Source organism: Mesoplodon bidens (genome assembly GCF_964165515.1).
Source record: "Mesoplodon bidens genome assembly, chromosome: 10".
Taxonomy (NCBI): domain Eukaryota; kingdom Metazoa; phylum Chordata; class Mammalia; order Artiodactyla; family Ziphiidae; genus Mesoplodon; species Mesoplodon bidens.
Window position 1 is genome coordinate 37817994 of NC_138172.1, and position 20332 is coordinate 37838325.

Below are 20332 nucleotides of genomic sequence, written 5' to 3' on the forward strand. Positions count from 1 at the left end.
AAGAAACAGATCTACAGATTCAATGCAATTCCTATCAAAATACTAATGGCGGGTTTCCCTGGTGGCGCAGTGGTTAAGAATCCGCCTGCCAATGCAGGAGACATGGGTTCAAGCCCTGGTCCGGGAAGATCCCACTTGCCACGGAGCAACTAAGCTCGTGCACAACTACTGAGCCTGCGCTCTAGAGCCCGTGAGCCACAACTACTGAGCCCGCATGCCACAACTACTGAAGCCCGTGTGCCTAGAGCCCGTGCTCCTCAACAAGAGAAGCCACCACAATGAGAAGCCTGCACACCGCAACTAAAGAGTAGCCCCCACTCGCCGCAACTAGAGAAAGCCCGCACACAGCAACAAAGACCCAACACAGCCAAAAATAAATAAATAAATAAATTTATTTAAAAAAAAATACTAATGGCCTTTTTTCATTTTTCACAGAAATAGAAAAAAAATCCTAAAATTCATATGGAACCACAAAAGATGGTGAACAGTCAGAGCAATCTGGAGAGAGGGGAAAAAAAATCCACCAAAGTTATAGGCATCACACTATCTGATTTCAAAATATACTATAAACCTTAATCAAAATAGCATGGTACTGTCATAAAAAGAGACATACAGACCAGTGTCTATGATGACCAGAAATAAGTCTACAGATTTATGGTCTTCCACAAAGGTGTCAAGAATGCACAATGGGGAAAATACAGTCTCTTCAAAAAAAAATGGCATTTGAGAAAACTGCTTTTCTACCTAGAAAGAATAAATTGAACCCTCATCTCACTCCATCTACAAAAATAAACTTAAAATGGATTAAAGACTTAAATTTAAGACCTGAAACCGTAACACTATTAGAAGAAAACATGGGGGAAAAGTTTGTTGACACTGGCCTGGGTAATGCTTTTTTTATATATGACATCAAAAGCAAAAATAGATAGTTGGGACTAAAACTAAAAAGCTTCTGCAGCAAAGGAAACAATCAACAGAACGAAGAGACAATCTACACAATGGGAGAAAATATCTGCAAACCATACATCTGATAACAGGTTAATATCCAAAATATATAAGGAACTCAACTCAATAGTAAGAAAAGAAATAATCTGATTTTAAAATGGGCAAGACTTGAATAGACATTTCTCAAAATTAGACATAAAAATAGCCAACAGATATATGAAAAGATGCTCAGCATCACTAATCATCAGGGAAATGCAAGTCAAAACAATAATGATATATCACCGCATTGATATTCATTGCATTGAACTACAGATCTATTTCTTTAAAAAAATTTTTTTAATTTATTTTTGGCTGTGTTGAGTCTTTGCTGCTACACATGGGCTTTCTCTAGCTGTGGAGAACAGGGGCTACTCTTAGCTGCAGTGCGTGGGCTTCTCTTGTTGCAGAGCATGGGCTCCAGGCACACAGGCCCAGTAGTTGTGGCTTGCAGGCTCTAGAGCATAGGCTCAGTAGCTGTGGAGCACGGGCTTAGTTGCTCCGAGGCAGGCAGGATCTTCCTGGACCACGGATCGAACCTGTGTCCCCTGCATTGGCAGGCAGATTCTTATCCACTGCGCCACCAGGAAGTCCCAGTAGATCTATTTCTTCATGATTCAGTCTTGGAAGGGTGTATGCTTTTAGGAACTTATCCATTTCTTCTAGGTTGTCTAAACTGTTGGCTTATAAATGTTATGTAACTAGAATGGTTATTATCAAAGTCAGAAGATAACAAATGTTGGTGAGGATGTGGAGAAAAGGGAACCCTTGTACACTGTTGGTGGGAATGCAAATTGGTAAAGTCATTATGGAAAACAGCATGCAGATTCCTCAAAAAACTAAAAACAGAACTACCATAAGATCCAGCAATCCCCCTTATGGGTATATACCCAAAGAAAATGAAATCAGGACCTTAAAGAGATAGCTGCACTCCCTTGTTCATTGCAGCATTATTCACAATAGTGACACCCAAGTGTCCACCAATGGATGAATGGATAAAAAAAGATGTGATATATATAATTATATAATGGATATATATTAATGCTTATATAATATACATAATGGAATATTATTCAGCCATGAGAAAGAAGGAAATACTGCCATTTGCAATAACGTGGATAAAGGCGGAGGGCATTATGTTAAATGAAATAAGCCCCAGACAGAGAAAGACAAATACTGTCTGACCTCATTTATATGTGGAATCTTAAAAAAAAAAAAAAAAAGTAGAACTTACAGAAGCAGAGAATAGAACAACAGTTATCAGGGGCTGGGGAAATGGGGAGATGCTGGTCAAAGAGTACAAAGTTGCAGCTATCTAGGATGAATAAGCCTAGAGACCTAATGTACAGGCATGATGACTATACTTAATACTACTACATTGATTACTGGAAATATGCTAAGAGAGTAGATTTTGGGGGCACTCATCACACACACAAAAATGGTAACTATGTGAGGAGAAGGTGACGTTAATTAGCTTGACTCTAGTATTCATTTCACTATGCATATTGTGTATCAAATCATAATGTTGTACACCTTAAATTATATATAATCTTTATTAAAAATATATAAATAGGGCTTCCCTGGTGGCGCAGGGGTTGAGAGTCCGCCTGCCGATGCAGGGGACACGGGTTTGTGCCCCGGTCCAGGAAGATCCCACATGACGTGGAGCGGCTGGGCCCGTGAGCCATGGCTGCTGAGCCTGCACGTCTGGAGCCTGTGCTCCGCAACGGGAGAGGCCACAAAAGTGAGAGGCCCGCGTACCGCAAAAAAAAAATATATATATATATATATATATAAATAAATGGAAAAAACTGACCATATCTGTGTGGTCAATTGCTGTCTTTGTTCAGTTCCAGTGATGTACATGTCTTTTCTTTCATCAATACCACACTATCTTGATCACTATACACTGATTATCTCTCCATTTATTTAGGTCTTAATTTCTTTCAGCAATGGTTTGTAGTTTTAGTGGACAGGTGTTACACATATGTCATTAAATTGACCTAATGCTAGCCAAACATGCTTCACAGTTTCTAAGCATATCTTGCATGTGGGTGGCAGGAGGGTAGTTCTGTTCATAATAGGATGTGAGTGTATGTAAGACAGAAACAGTGCAGTTTTAACATTCTGTTCCCATACTAGTATCCCAATATTCTTATTCTATTAACACAATTCCCCTACGATGATACAAAAGTAATCTAAGAACCATGATAAATCATTTATCCTGCAAACAAATACTTTCAAGCACACTGAAATGAAAGTTTACTTCACAAAGAAAACTGAGCTGACTGGAAAAGGCAGTAAAATAAAATGAAATGATATCAACTACTTAAGGTTATCTTTTCTACAGTTATTATGTCTTCATGGAGTCTATTAAGATTTCAAACTATAGAATATGTCTCATATTAAGATTAAAATGATCAAATGACTGAAATTTCAACTTGAAAAAGTACATTTTAAAATATGCATTTTTATATAAACAATTCAAAAATCAATTTTTCCATTTCAATGGATACAGACAGTAGTAAAGGCAAGCCCCCATTTTACAGAAAAATAAAATCAGTAAATTAAAAGCAGTGGGAATCAATCATTTAATTAGTAAATTCACTATTCTTTCAGTGACATCTCATCCGTCAACAAGGTTTGTGTTTGGCTGCATTTAACACATATGATAAAAGGAGTTAACAAAAACAAGGATTATTTTTTCACATAAAAAATTCAAAAGTAAACAGTCCAGGGCTTTTACAGTGATCCTACAATATCAGCAATATATCTTAAATACCTTCCATCTTTGTGCTCTGCTATCCTTGGAAGGTACTTTTTAACATAACCGTCATCTCTTGGTAATAAGATGGCAACTCTACCATACGTCAATACAGGAAGTCACTTATTACAAGAAAAACAATGGCTCATCCAGAAACCCCTTGTAGAAACTTTTGCATATAATTTATGGCCAGAAATGCATCACATGGCGGCCCCTAACTTCAAGGGAGTCTGGAAAGATGGATACTTTAGCTGTACACAATGCCAACCTAAACAGTTCTGGCTCTTTTAATAAGGAAGAAAAGCAATCCAGCTACTGGATAGCCACAGGGTGCCTGCCAAAATATTCTTTCAGATTTTAAACCTAGCTAAAATAAAATACACTAAAAGTTATGCTCAGTTGAAAAAAAAGTCTTAAAGTCATTAAAATACTGATTTACAACATATTTTGAGAGAAAACCCTTTAAAAATATCATTTTTTTTTTTTTTTTTTGGCAGTACACGGGCCTCTCACTGTTGTGGCCTCTCCCGTTGCGGAGCACAGGCTCCGGACGCGCAGGCTCAGCGCCCACGGCTCACGGGCCTAGCCGCTCCGCGGCATGTGGGATCCTCCCGGACCGGGGCACGAACCCGTGTCCCCTACATCGGCAGGCGGACTCTCAACCACTGCGCCACCAGGGAAGCCCTATCATTTTTTATATACAAAATTATTTTTAAATGCAGCAAGAAAAAGAGCTTGCCAGTTTTAAAGACTGAAATTTTAAGAGTAAGATGGGATGGGGGCTAGGATATATTTGAAAAAATGTAGGACTAAAGCAAGTGGAAAACTTGGTTTAGGAATAGACACAATAGCAAATATCATTCTTACTAACTAACAACAAAAATGAAATAACAAGTAAGCATTCAACCAAGCACTTAAAAGGTGTTCTAAGTTTTTTATATCATTTAAACAACATGGTAACACTAGGAAGCAGATACCATTATCATCTCATAGGAGGAAGCTAACAGGCACAAAATCACGCAGCTACCGAGTTGTGGCATCTGAATTTGAACTCAGGAAGTCTCTCTCCAGAGCCTATGCATACAGTCTCTCTGCTGAATTCCTCTTATATGCACCCTAAACATATGATGACGTAAGCACATATGTTCTTAATGTTTGTCAAATCAATATTCTTGAGACAAACACAAAAATGAATTTTATATCTTCTGTTCTTTAGATGGGGCCTCAATATGAAATGTTGCCTTCCATTTACAGACTTAATCTTCCAAAGATTAGAAAGACACTATTCAGCAGAATTTAGAGAACTGTGACTTATTTCTAATAAAATCTAGAAATTGTTCATTTTTAGGATTCCTGAAAAAAATTTTTAAAAACTCTTATAGCAATACAAAGTAGAACTGTTATAAAGCGTATCATCTTCAGTAACTATGTTCTAGTAGAAATGTGTTTAATAGCTTTCCATAACATGAAAATATTGCTGTACTAAGTTATATTCTATCACAAAGTAAAAAGTAAACTACAGGGTAAGTTTCATCATAGATATCCAATTAAATAAAGGTGAGTTTTTAATAGAAAAGCAAAATTTCTAATGTTACCCTAAAATAGTACAAACAAATGATTAAACCTACTTAGTTACAATTATAAAATCCTTCAGTTATACACATGAAGGAAAATTCATAGTCCAAGATTAATGCAAGTACACATGCCTTTTCTATTTAGTTTTTACTGTCATCTTAATAGACACTCTAATTGGATGCTAAACCCTATCATGGAAAATGGAAACAACTACACAGTTTTTTGAGGAAGATTTCTTAGTTGTTGGAAATTTTGCTTTTTCTCATTTCTGTAGTAACGCTAGAGATGAAGAATAAGGATAATTCTGGGTAGTAAGTTTCTTTTCTAGCTTTACTGGCCTCAATTGTTATTTTGGCAAAAGGAGAAAGTTATCTTCTGTATATGACTTCTAATGTGCTTTTGGTTTAAAAAAAAAAGTACTGTAGCATAAATATCTATTTAAAATTTGACAGTCTTGCTTTTGACAGGAATGAGTAATGATGTCATTGTTTTCCACAAATGATGGTTCTCAGATAATCTTTTTCACATCAAAATAAGATTACTGGATGAGGAGATTATAGTTTTAACTGCCTCAGAGAGATGAGGGTTTTTCTACCCTGGCTCAAGTATACATATACTCTTATCCAAATACCCCATTATGCAAATGAAGTCCATTTCATTGAGTCTACTTCTCTATGTATAGATACTTCTTAAGTGATAAATTGTGACATCAGTTATGCATATCTGGAGAGATATATAGTTCATATCAAAAACTGAATAATGCAATTAACACTGATTGAGTGCTTGAAGCTTTATATGCAATTTTATTTAATCTCTTACAACCCTTTGAAATAATTCTCTGTGCTATAAATGGGCATTATAAAGCTAAGACCTAACAAGAAGACTAACATAGGTGAAAAACCAAGACCTGAGCCTAGGTCCAAAGCCCTTTCCTAGAATTTAACATACACTTGCTGATGCTATGATAAAAGTTAAACATAGAAAATTAGGTAGTGTCATTTCTTACCTTAAGCTCTTCTATACACATATTATTCACTTAACATTGGTAGTATTATTTCACAATATCATTATTGTTTTGATGAAAGCTTTAGGTTATTTTTTCCTAACAATCAAAATAATATATATTCACAATTCAAGATGTTGAAAACAAAGATTAGAAAAAGAAGACATCTAACATCTTAACCCCTCAATTAATCTCCATTAATATTTTGGTGAATTTTCTTCATTTTTTTCCCCAAATATGTTTTCAGAATATAGATGAAGTTATACTTTATAATTTTGCATAAGTTCACTTTAGTATGTAACATACTGTTTAAATTTTTCTAACAGCTCTTTAGATGTAAACACCAGCTTATCTGTGTCTTACTTGGACTACAGTTGGCACATTCAGGAAAGTAAATTTATGTCTGCTATTGCAAATAATGCTTTAATGGAAATATTTATGAGATTGCAATTCAACCCACTCCCATATTTAACTTTATCTTAAAACAAATTCCCAGAATTAGAATTACTAGGGTCTGAAGAATCTGAAGGCTTTTCCCAAACTATTTTTTAAATGTGCCAACAAAAACTTGTTATCAACCAGCAAAGTGGATATGGAGGTATTCATTTCAGCAAAAATTCAACAGCAGAGGATAATTTCCACTTTCTTACTTGTTAATTTGAAGGAACATTTATTACTTCATTGATTTACTTTCCATGTCCTTGATTGTTTGTAAGACTTAATATTTCCCTAATGTAATGCTTTATGAATGGCTTGTTTTATCTTTTGCTGAATATCTGCAGTGTTTTTACTGGTTTTCTTAATGATTTGAACACACTCCATTTACAGAAAGATATTAATCTTTATAGTCACATATGTTGAGACTTGTTTCTCATAGTTTACTGTCTTTTATTTAAATTATTTTCCTTTTGTTTTCAAAATCAGATAAATTAGACTTTAGACGTTGTTAACCTAGATTCATTTGGGCTCTTAAGTATACTTCTCAGAGGACAGCCAGGTAATTAACTGCCTCTTAGAAAAGTTAGATCAAGAAAAGTAATATAAGGTTTGAAATTAAGTACGGAAAACAAAGAGAGAATGTTTGGCTTTCTGATTTTAGTAACATAACAGATTTTTATTCTCTTCTTGTAGAAAGACATTTGGAAAAGACATGTATTCATTTGTTTTGAATTCAATTGGCTACATGTCTGACCTCCTACCTGCATAAAAGAATAAGAACAATCATTTGACACTTGTGATATTAACAACAGATTAAAAAGAATTAACCAGAAACACTGCGGTTTGTTAAAATGGCAAAGAAAGGCAACATTCCATTCATCAAAAAGTGAATTTAAAAACTGTAATGGCAATTTCAAATTGGGGGTATAAAGTATAAAAATCATGATTTGCAGTAGTCCTCTTTCCAATACAGCTTCTCACTTTCAAGTTTTTCCATATCTCTGGAAAATTGGTAAGCAAATATATAAGCCTTAAAGCACACCTAAAAGATTTTTCAAATGTTAAGTGCTCTAAACTACTGCATCAAATAGCAGCTCTAATTTATCCAGAACATTTCTGAATAAGATGAGCTGTTGTAAAAGAAGACATCGTATCGGTATGATTTTAACGTTTAGGTACAATATATTTACCCTCACAAATGCATGTCAAGTTACCAAAACATATCAAAGGCAAGCTTGGGTGATTCTAATGATTCTTACCAACAACTTCATTACTTTTTCATGTTTTACCTAAAATTCACTTCTCCACATATATTAAAGTGTTGGTGAAGGCATTATTACACTATTTCACAAATAAATTTGGCAGAAACCTCTTCAGCTAGAGGTTACCCTGTGATTGAGTTTTGACCAACAGGAAGTAGGCAAGAAATGTTCTGAGCAACTTCCAAGAAGTATCCTTTAAAGGAAAGAGCATGCCTTTTTTCTTTCTCTTCCTCCTTCCTACAGCTGGCGTGCAGATGTGCTACCTAGAGCTAGGCATTTGGGGCTACAAAGCTGAAGCACTATAATGAGGAAGATAGAGCAGGAGGACAGAATGAGCCTGAGTCCTTTATGATGGTAGAGCTGCCATACCAAATCCAGACTGCCTGTGCCTACTTGAAAAAGAAATAAAGGTCTATTTTGTTTAAGGGACGATTATTTTACATTTTTTGGAGGGGGTGCTGTTGCCACATAGTCTTCATTCTAATAAATGAAACTACCATTTCAGAAGATGATAATAAGTAACTACTAAAATCACCATAAATTGTATGTGAGATATATCAATATTAAAAGAATTTAATTCAGAAGATAAATAATGAGTTATTAAGAGCCCTGGAGTCTAATGAACTTAGATTTGGGGTCCGGCTGAACATTTACTATTTATATGACTTTGGGCACATTCCTTATCCTCTCTAAGGATCAGTTTCTAATCAGTAATATGATGAGAATAATAGTAATTGTAGTGATAATTAAAATGAGGTAATGTATGTACAAAATGAAGCACAGGTACAAGGTAAGCACTCAAAATAAGTGGTGCTGGGAAAACTGGACAGCTATATGTGAAAGAATGAAACTAGAACACTCCCTAACATTGTACACAAAAATAAACTCAAAATGGATTAAAGACCTAAATGTAAGGCTGGACACTATAAAACTCTTAGAGGAAAATATAGGCAGAACACTCTTGGACATAACCCACAGCAAGATCTTTTTTGATCCACCTCCTACAGTAATGAAAATAAAAACAAAAATAAACAAATGGGATCTAATTAAACTTAAAAGTTTTTACACAGCAAAGGAAACCATGAACGAAACAAAAAGACAGCCCTCAGAACGGGAGAAAACATGCATTAACTTCAATTACCCTAATGGCTAATTATATGGAAAATCTTTTCATGTTCTTATTGACTCTCCATATATCCTCCTTGATGAACTGTCTATTCAAGTCATCTGCCCATTTTCTAACTGGTTAGAAATTATTGTTAGAATTACTGTTCAGTTTAGAAAGTTCTTTATATATTCTACATACAAGTTTTTTGACAGATACGCGATTTGAAAATATCTTCTTCCAGTCTATGACTTATCTTTTCATCCTTTAACAGGGTCACTCAAGAGCAAAATTTTTCATTTTGATGAAGTCCAATTTATCAACCTTTACTTTTATGGGTTATTCCTTTAGTGTCATGCTTAAGAACTCTTCACCTAATTGCAGGTCATGAAGATTTTCTCCTATATGTTCTCCTAAAATTTTTATAGTTTTATGTTTAACATTTAGGTCTATGATGTATAACGGATGAGGTTTAAGTCAAGTTTTTTGTTTTTTGTTTTTGCCTCTGAATGTCCAACTACTCCACCTAACCATTTGTTGACAGGAGCATCTTTCCTCTGTTTAATTCCTTTTGCACCTTTGCCACAAATCAGTTGCCCTTACTTGACTGAATCTATGTCTGACCTCTCTATCCTGTTCCCTTAATCTATAATCTGTGTCTATCCCTCTGCCAATACCACTCCATCTTAATTACTGTAGCAATAGTAAGCTTTAAAATTAGGTAACATGATTTCTCTAACTTTATTCTTCTTTTGTATTCCCTTATAAATTTTAGAATCGCCTTCTCTATATTTACGAAATACCCTGCTAGGACTGTTTCAAGAATTAAGTATACAGATCAATCTGGGTAGAACAGACATTTTTAATATCTGAGTCTTCCAACCCATGAACATGTCATGTCTGTCCTTTTATTTATTGTCTTCTTTGCTTTTGTTCATTAGCATTTTTGTGGTTTTCAGCATATAGAAATTGTATGTTTTGTTGGATTTATATCTAAATGTTTCATTTTTCAGCAATTGTATATTTTGTTGGATTTATATCTAAATGTTTCATTTTTCAGCAATTGTAAACGGTATATGCTTTAAAATTTGGTTTCCAATTGTTCACTGCCAATATGTGGCAATATGATTGAGAGAGAGAGAGAGAGAGAGAGTTTGTGTGTGTATTTTGACCTGATATCCTGCAACTGAAAACTTACTTATTTTCAGAACTATCTTTTGTAAACTCTAGCGTTTGTGGATTCCTTGGGATTTGCTAGGTAGCCAATCATATCGTCTGCGAATACGAACAGCTTTATGTTTTCATTCTAATCCGCATGTGTCTTCCTTCCTTTTCTTGCCTTACTTCATTGGTTACGTATTCTACTACTAAGTTGAATTGGCTTGTTGAGAGCAGACATCCTTACCTTATTCCCAAAAGAAGACTTTTATCATTAAGTATGATGTTTTCTGTACATTTTAATAAATGCCCTTTATCAGGGTGAGAAAGTCCCCTTATATTCCTAGTTTGCTAAGAGTTTTTATCATGAAAGTTGAATTTTCTCAAATGCTTTTTCTGAATCAATTGATATGATATGGTTGTTTTTCTTCTTTAGATTGTTGGTAGAATTCACCACTAGAACCATCTGTGCCTGAACATTTTTTTAGAACGATTTTCATTATAAATTCAATTACTTTAATAGCTGTCAGATATTCACATTATCTATTTTATCTTGGGTGAGTTTTGGTAATATGTGGTTTTCAAGGATTTGTTCTATTCCTCTAAACTGTCACTTATGTGTACAAAGTTGTATATAGTATTCTCTTATTACCCATTTAATATCTGTGGTATCTACAGTGATATCTCTTTCTTTACTCCGAATATATTGATAATTACTATTTTCTCTCCTTTTGCTAAATGTTTATCAATTTTATTGATATTTTCAAAAACTGGCTTTTGGTGTGATTGGTTTTTCCTCTACTGTTTTTCTATTTTTAATTTCATTAATTTCTGCTATTTTTTCCTTCATTCTGCTTGCTTAGGTTTAGATTCTTTTTTTGTTGTTACCTTTTTTTTTTTTTTTGCAGTATGCGGGCCTCTTACTGCTGTGGCCTCTCCCATTGCGGAGCACAGGCTCCGGAAGCGCAGACTCAGTGGCCATGGCTCACGGGCCCAGCTGCTCCTTGGCACATGGGATCTTCCCGGACCGGGGCATGAACCCATGTCCCCTGCATCATCAGGCGGACTCTCAACCACTGTGCCACCAGGGAAGCCCTGTTGTTACCTTTTGACCCCCTTCATCCATTTTTCTGACTCCCCACTTCTGGCAACCACCAACCTGTCTCTGTTATCTATACCTATGTGCTTCTTTTTTTTTTCTTTTTTTTAAGGTTTCACATATAAGAGAGAACACATTCATATGATATTTATCTTTGTCTTTCTCCGCCTAACTTAAATTCATGAAGTAGGAGCTGAATTTGACACGTTTTTCTGTTATATGCACTTAATGCTATAAACGTCTCTCTCGGCATTGCTTTAGCTGCATCCCACAGATTTTAATACGTTATATTTTCATTTACATTCAGTTTTAATATACTTTTTATTTCTCTTGAGACTTTCTCTTTGATTACATGGATTATTTAGGAGTGGCTTGTTTAATTTCTAAGTGCTTCAATATTTTTCTGTAATCTTTCTGTTATCGATTTCTAGATTGTCTCCATTATGGTCAGAATACCCTTTGTATGACACGAATTATTACAAATTTGTTAACAGCTGCTCTATGACCTAAGATATTGTCACTCTTGGTGAATGTCCCATGTATGCTTGAAAACAATCTTTATTCTGATTTCACTGGGTGGAATGTTCTAAAAATTTCCATTCAATCCTGATGGTTGACGGCACTGTTCAGTTCTTCCCTATCCTTGATAATTTTTAGTAGTTATATCCTTTAGTAAGCGAAGGGCTTATAAATCCCCAAGTATAATATCTTATTTCTCTAGTTTCAACTATTTTCTCCACTCAGTCCTTTAAGGTTTTACTTCATTTATTTCCCAGCTCTGTTTTTTGGTGCATGCATATTTAAGACTGCTATGTCTTTTTGATAAATTGATCTTTTTATTATTTTGTAATGTCCCTTTCTTCCTGGTAGTCTTCTTTATTCTGATATCAATTTTTTCTACTAAAGTAAGTTTATTTATTTTTATTTACATTTATTTAAGGAAGAGATAATTCATACTTAATATTACTATCTCTTTTCAATAGCCATTCCAATTTTCTTCTGATTAGTGTTTGCACGGTATGTATTTTTCTATCTCCTAACCTCCCTGTGTCATTGCATATGAAGTGAGTTTCTTATAGACAAAACACAGTTCAGTCTTTTTTGATCAATTCTACCATTTCCTACCTTTTAATTATTCATATGTTAGGACTTAAGTCTGCCATTTTAGTACTCGTTTGTTCCCTCCATTTTACCTTCCTGTTTCCCCTTTCTTATGTTCCTATAGGTTACCTGTACATTTTTAGTACTCCATTTTGATTTATTTACAATATTTTTATTATGTCACCATATAATACTTTCTTTCACATCTTTATTGGAGTATAATTGCTTTACAATGTTGTGTTAGTTTCTGCTGTATAATGAAGGGAATCAGCTATATGTATACATATATCCCCATATCCCCTCCCTCTTGCATTACCCTCCCTCCTTATCCCACCCCTCTAGGTGGTTGCAAAGCACCGAGCTGATCTTCCTGTGTTATGCGGCTGCTTCCCACTAGCTATCTATTTTACATTTGGTAGTGTATATATGTCAATGTCACTCTCTCACTTCATCCCAGCTTACCCTTCCCTCTCCCCGTGTCCTCCAGTCCATTCTCTATGTCTGTGTCTTTATTCCTGTCCTGCCCTTAGGCTCTTCAGAACCATTTTTTTTATTCCACATATATGTGCTAGCATACGATATTTGTTCTTCTCTTTCTGACTTACTTCACTCTGTATGACAGACTCTAGGTCCATCCACCTCACTACAAATAACTCAATTTCATTTCTTTTTATGGCTGAGTAATATTGCACTGTATACATGTGCCACAACTTCTTTATCCATTCATCTGTCGATGGACACGTAGGTTGCTTCCATGTCCTGGCTATTATAAATAGTGCTGCAATGAACACTGTGGTACATGACTCTTTTTGAATTACCATATGATATTTTTAATGACTGCTCTAGAGATTACAGTGTGTGTGTGTGTGTGTGTGTGTGTGTGTGTGTGTGTGTGTGTGTGTGTGTGTGTGTGTGTGTGTGTAACTTACTATAGCCTACTAGTATCAACATTTTACTACCCTGAGTGGAATACAAATACCTTGCCACAATTTATGTCCCTTTCCTTCCCCACTTTCAATACAGTTTTCTTAAATATAACCTCTATATACATTGAGAACCACGTAACTGTAATAATTTTTGCTTTGTATCATCAGACAATTATTTAAACTGAAAAGGATTTATTTATCCCTTCCATTGCTTTCTCCATTTCTAATATCCCAACTGTCCTTTCATTATCTCTTCCTTTGTGTCTGAAGAACTTCCTTCATAGTCATTATTTTACAACCAATTTGCTGGCAACAAATTTTCCTAGCTTTCCTTCATCTGACAATGTGTTGATTTCTCTTTCATTCCTTAAGTATATTTTTCCTGGATACACAATTCTGGGGTGACATCAGGTTTGTTTGTTTTTTTTTAGCACTTCCTCTGTTTTCCACAATTTCTGATAGGAAATCTGTTGTCATTTCAAATTGCCCTTTCCCTAATAGCAATGTTTGGTTTCCCTTTCAAGATTTTTTCTTTGGCTTTAATTTTCAAAAGTTTAACTATAATGGGTCTGGGTATGGATTTCTTTAGGTTTATCGTGTTGGGAGTTCACTCAGCTTCTTGAATCTGCAGGATTATGTCTTTTGCAAATTTGGTAAGATTTAAGCCAATATTTATTCAAATATTTTTTAAATTGCACATCCTGTCCTCTCTGTCTAGTACTCTGATGCCTCAAATGTTATACCTTTTGTTATTGCCCCATAGGTCTCTGAGTCTAAGTTCACTTTTTCAATTTCTCTCCATTATCAGACTACATAATTTCTACTGATCCATCCTGAAGTTCACTAACTCTTTCCTCTGTCCTTTCCATTCTGCTATTTAGCCTAACCAGTAATTTTTAAATTTTGGTTATTGTATTTTTCAGTTCTAAGCTTTTCATTTGATTCTTTATATTTTCTACTTATTTGCTGCAGTTTCTTATGTTTTCATTTGTTTCAAGAGAATCCATAATTGCTCACTGGAGCAGTTTTACAAAAGCTGCTTTAAAGTCCTTGTTGATGATTCCAACATTTGTGTCATTTCAAAGTTAGCCTCTGATTGCCTTTTCTTGTTAGAGTTGAGTTTTTCCTGACTTTTTCATATGACAAGTAATTTGGGGCTGTAGGCTGGACATTTTAAGTACTATACTATCACACTCTAATTCCTACTTAAATCTTTTATTTTAGTGAATGGTCAACCTGTTTAGATTCCGAATGTGATCACAGGCTCACTTTTGTGAACTGTGATTCAAATGTCAATTTAGTTTATAAAGTCTCTCCAGTACTCCTTGGTTTTCTCTACTTACATGTTACCTATATGACAGAACTCCACTCCCCATTATCCTCAGCATGGCCTTGAGTGGGGAGAAGCACTGCCTCTTTTCAGCAGGGCAGGCATAGAAAATAATATTCAGGGGAGTGGAGAGTTGTGAAAGTCAAAGTACTACCCACAGGCTCAGTTGGGGAGGGTACCACCTTATTACTGCAAGGGGAGTGAAAATCAAAAGCTCCAACCACAGGCTCCTCTGTGGAGGAATGCTTCTTCCTTACTTCAGAGCATGGAAGAAAGTCGAGTTCTGCCTCAGAACTCCGCAGGGTAAGGGCACCATCTTGTTAACGCTGTGTAGTTGTGAAAGCCAGGGTCTCACCCACAGGCTCTGCTGAGGAAGGGGACTGCCTCATTACTGAGCAGGGAAGAGGAGAAGTCAGAGTTTGACCCACAGGCTCCACTGGAGGGGGACATCTCCTTGTTACTGCAGGTGGGGGAAGGGTGTGTGTGAGACAAAGCTCTGGTCATGGATACTGCTGCTGTAATGCCTGTTTGAGTGTGAGGGGGTATAGATTTTATTGTGATGTTCTCCTAGAGAACGGATGGAATAGGTTAGGATGTTTCTATCTTGCTGGGCCATCCTTTGGCTACAGAGAACAGGCTTTCCTTGGCGCTATTTTTTTGTCTGCACTCATTAGCATTTCCAGGTTGTAGTCTTGTCTACAACCCAGGCCAAGATATATGGGAGGCAAGAAAAATAGACAATCAGGGAACTCACTCAATCCTTGAGTCTCAAGGTCCTTAGTCAGTCCACCTTCTTTTCCCTAACTTTCAGAGTTTTCTGGTAGGGTATTTCATGAGTTTTGTCCAGGATTTTTGTGATTAGTAGGAGAAAAATAGAATGTGTTTACTCCATCTTGTTCAGAACCCAAACCCTGTCACTTATTTTCAGTCTATATTTTTTGTGTCCTATCACCCTCTACTCTCTAAGTTTCCAGAGGATATGAACTGAGGTTTTATTATCCTAGTAATTGTTGGCTTGGCGAAAAGTTATCACATATGACATATCCTTTAAGCTTATTAGCTGTAAGAAAGTGTTGATACAGCTTCTTGGCCTTTACCCACCATTAGGTTCAGAAAGTAACTCTGAAGTTTGTTCATTCATTTAATAAAGACCTGTTTTGTGAAAGTTTCTGGGGATACAGCAATGAATAAGACAGCTAAAATCCTTGGTGTTATGGAACTTACATTCTATTGACTGGAATAGGATGGAGAGAACTGCAGGTATATGAATAATGTGTTCTCTTCAGGTTGGACAAAACTCCAGTCTACTACGTTTCAGTTAATATTAGGAACATACATTTGAAAAACTGAATATTCAGAAATCTATAAATTTGCAACTGGCACAAGTACAATAATTTTTTCACTTGGTACAATTAACTTTAATGATCTAGTAAACTAGTTATAAACTACTTACCACATAGAGTTGTTTCCACAGACTGGCCCATTCTTGCAGAGTTGCTGTAACTTCAGTCACAATAGAATCTTCAAGTGGAACCACAGTTTCATACTGCCTAGAACCAGAGCCACAACAAACAGTCCCATTATCTTTGATAAAATACCAGAATACTGTCTACTGACCTTTTCAACACATGTAAATCAAATTTAAATTCATGCAAATATAAAGAGAGGTATATCTAATTGAATACAGATTGTTTAGCAGTAATATATTGCAATAATATAAGTGAACTGAATTAATGTAAACAAGTTTCCTCAACTTGTCCACTGAGGAATTCTGGGTCCGGTAGAGGAACTCTGATCCTGGAAACAGAAAGGTACTAGGTTTCTCTCCAACTACCTTGTAAGCAACATCCATTATGGTGCTAGTCCCTGTGCTAACTGCCAAGGATTTATCAGTGAACAAAAATGGACAGGGTCCCTATCTTCAGAGAGCTCTTATTGTGGATAGGGAATTAGACAAATAATCACAACAGATATGAGAACGATGAATCTAAGAAAGAAACCAAATTGTACTATCAGAGATTTTAGCTGGGAGACACGACTAAAGAAGAGAAGATCAGTGAAGTCTTCTCTGAAGAAATGACAATGCCCAAAAGATGCAAAAAGGTCACGACAGAAAAGTTTGCTGTGAGGGAGAGGTGTGGTGTCACCTGCAGAGGAAACAGTATACAAGAAGTCACCGAGATGGTAAAGAATTTCACATATCTAAGAACTTAAAGAAGACTGGTATGACTGAGGCCAGCTCTCACAGGGCCTTTCCAAACGATACTAAAGATACCAGACCTTTTTTTTAAATTAATTTTTATTGGAGCATAGTTGCTTTACAAAGTCGTGTTAGTTTCCACTGTACAGCAAAGTGAATCACCTATACATATACATATATCCCCTCTTTTTGGATTTCCTTCCCATTTAGGTCACCACGGGGCATTAAGAATGAATGAGACGATACTGAAAGGTTGTTCAAAGTAAGGGCATGATTTGATAATATTTTTATAATGTCTATGCCACTTTTGAGAGTGAATGAAATATTTTCTGGGACCAAAGATATTATATACTGATATACTGAGGTGGATGGAACCTATACTACAATTTGTTAGCCAAAGAGAACATCATCCACTTGGAAGTAACAAGGGAAAATTCATTTCACAAATTAGCATTAAGTATCATTTCTCTACACAGCTGACAAACCACCACTGTGTTCAAAGGTGACAGTGTATTAATATGGAGCATCAATGAATATATGGTACTTGATTATACTATTCGGCTTTCTTTTTTATTTTGTGTGATTTATTCCAGAAGATAAAAAAAATCATCTTGGAATGATACCAGAGCACTATCCATATTCATCAAATTTATAAGGTGAATTTTCAGTGCAAGGCTGAGATTTAAACTTGACACTATGGAAATAGACAGACATGGGAGATGCTGTAAGAGTGTTGTGTTTTAGTAACATTAATGCAGAAATGCTGTATAGGATAAACTGGAATAAAACTTCTTGAAAGTTTCATCTACTGGGTCTCCAGCTACTTTAATCATTGAGATCTATGGGAAAATTACATTGTTCCTATTTTAAAGTTCTAAAACTTTGGACTTACCTCAACCTCAATTTATACTAACCCAAGTCTATACTAATACTGACGTATTTTTCTTAGTCTATAATATATAATCAGTATCATGAAAATTCTTAAAATTCAGATACAGTGTTATTTATAAATACACTGTTCCACAGACCAAGTAGAATGTAGTCAGAACACTAAGAAAAATAACCAAATAAAGTGAATTAATAAGCAAATTTCCAAAGAAATTCTGGATTCATGCAGAGTAAAGAGTTTGTTAGAGGCCTGAACCAAGATGGTGGAGTAGAAGGATGTGCTCTCACTCCCTCTTGTGAGAACACCAGAATCACAATTAGCTGCTGGGCAATCATTGACAGGAAGACACTGGAACTCACCAAAAAAAGATACCCCACATCCAAAGACAAAGGAGAAGCCACAATGAGATGGTAGGAGGGGCTCAATCACAGCAAAATCAAATCCCATAACTGCTGGGTGGGTGACTCACAGACTGGAGAACACTTATACCACAGAAGTCCACCCACTGGAGTGAAGGTTCTGAGCCCCACGTCAGGCTTCCCAACCTGGGGGTCCGGCAAAAGGAGGAGGAATTCCTAGAGAATCAGACTTTGAAGGCTAGTGGGATTTGATTGTAGGACTTCAACAGGACTGGGGGAAACAGAGACTCCACTCTTGGAGGGCGCACACACAAAGTAGTGTGCGCATCGACACCCAGGGGAAGGAGCAGTGAATCCACGGGAGACTGAACCACACCTACCTGCTAGTGTTGGAGGGTCTCCTGCAGAGGCGGGGGGTGTCTGTGGCTCACTGGGGGGACAAGATAACTGGCAGCAGAAGTTCTGGGAAGTACTCCTTGGTGTGAGCCCTCCCAGAGTCTGCCATTAGCCCCACAAAAGAGCCCAGGTAGGCTCCACTGTTGGGTTGCCTCAGGCCAAACAGCCAACAGGGAGGGAATCCAGCCCGACCCATCAGCAGTCAAGCGGATTAAAGTTTTACTGAGCTCTGCCCACCGGAGCAACACCCAGCTCTACCCACCACCAGTCCCTCCCATTAGGAAGCTTGCACAAGCCTCTTAGATAGCCTCATCCACCAGAGGGCAGACAGCAGAAGCAAGAAGAATTACGATCCAGCAGCCTGTGGAACAAAAACCACATTCACAGAAACATAGACAAGATGAAAAGGCAGAGGGCTATGTACCAGAGGAAGGAACAAGATAAAACCCCAGAAAACAACTAAATGAAGTGGAGATAGGCAACCGTCCAGAAAAAGAATTCAGAATAATGATAGTGAAGATGATCCAGGACCTCGGAAAAACGATGGAGGCAAAGATCGAGAAGACGCGAGAAGTATTTAACAAAGACCTAGAAGAATTAAGGAAAAAACAAACAGAGACGAAAAATACAATAACTGAAATGAAAACTACACTAGAAGGAATCAATAGCAGAATAACTGAGGCAGAAGAATGGATAAGTGACCTGGAAGACAGAATGGTGGAATTCACTGCTGCACAACAGAATAAAGAAAAAAAGAATGAAAGGAAATGAAGACAGCCTAAGAGACCTCTGGGACAACATTAAACACAACAACATTCGCATTATAGGGGTCCCAGAAGGAGAAGAGAGAGAGAAAGGACCCGAGAAAATATATGAAGAGATTATAGTCAAAAACTTCCCTAACATGGGAAAGGAAATAGCCACCCAAGTCCAGGAAGTGCAGTGAGTCCCACACAGGATAAACCCAAGGAGAAACACTCCAAGACACATATTAATCAAATTGGCAAAAATTAAAGACAAAGAAAAATTATTAAAAGCAATAAGGGAAAAATGACAAATAACATACAAGGGAACTCCCATAAGGTTAACAGCTGATTTCTCAGCAGAAACTCTACAAGCCAGAAGGAAGTGGCATGATATACTTAAAGTGATGAAAGGGAAGAACCTACAACCAAGATTACTCTACCCTGCAAGGATCTCATTAAGATTCGATGGAGAAATCAAAAGCTTTACAGAAGAGCAAAAGCTAAGAGAATTCAGCACCACCAAACCAGCTCTACAATAAATACTAAAGGAACTTCTCTAAGTAGGAAACACAAGAGAAGAAAAGGACCTACAAAAACAAACCCAAAACAATTAACAAAATGGTCACAGGAACATACATACTGATAATTACCGTAAACGTGAATGGATTAAATGCTCCAACCAAAAGACACAGGCTTGCTGAATGGAAACAAAAACAAGACCTATATATATGCTGTCTACCGGAGAACCACTTCAGATCTAGGGACACATACAGACTGAAAGTGAGGGGATGGAAAAAGATATTCCATACAAATGGAAATCAAAAGAAAGCTGGAGTAGCAATACTCATATCAGATAAAGTAGACTTTAAAATAAAGAATGTTACAAGAGACAAGGAAGGACACTACATAATGATCAAGGGATCAATCCAAGAAGAAGATATAACAATTATAAATATATATGCAGCCAACACAGGAGCACCTCAATACATAAGGCAACTGC

At 36.4% G+C, this 20332-nt stretch overlaps 1 protein-coding gene across 5 annotated transcripts in view; it reads right to left on the reverse strand.

The window, feature by feature from the left end:
- Nucleotides 1–20332, reverse strand: part of DOCK3 (dedicator of cytokinesis 3) — a 404205-nt gene that overhangs the window by 261901 nt on the left and 121972 nt on the right. For 4 of the 5 annotated variants that reach the window (XM_081246551.1, XM_081246550.1, XM_081246549.1 and 1 more), the window contains exon 5: nucleotides 16196–16292. The exons of the other annotated variant lie outside the window; for it this stretch is intronic. In XM_081246551.1, coding sequence (XP_081102677.1) covers nucleotides 16196–16292 — 97 coding nt within the window. The remainder of the gene's footprint in view (nucleotides 1–16195; nucleotides 16293–20332) is intronic. 5 annotated transcript variants of the gene reach the window in all.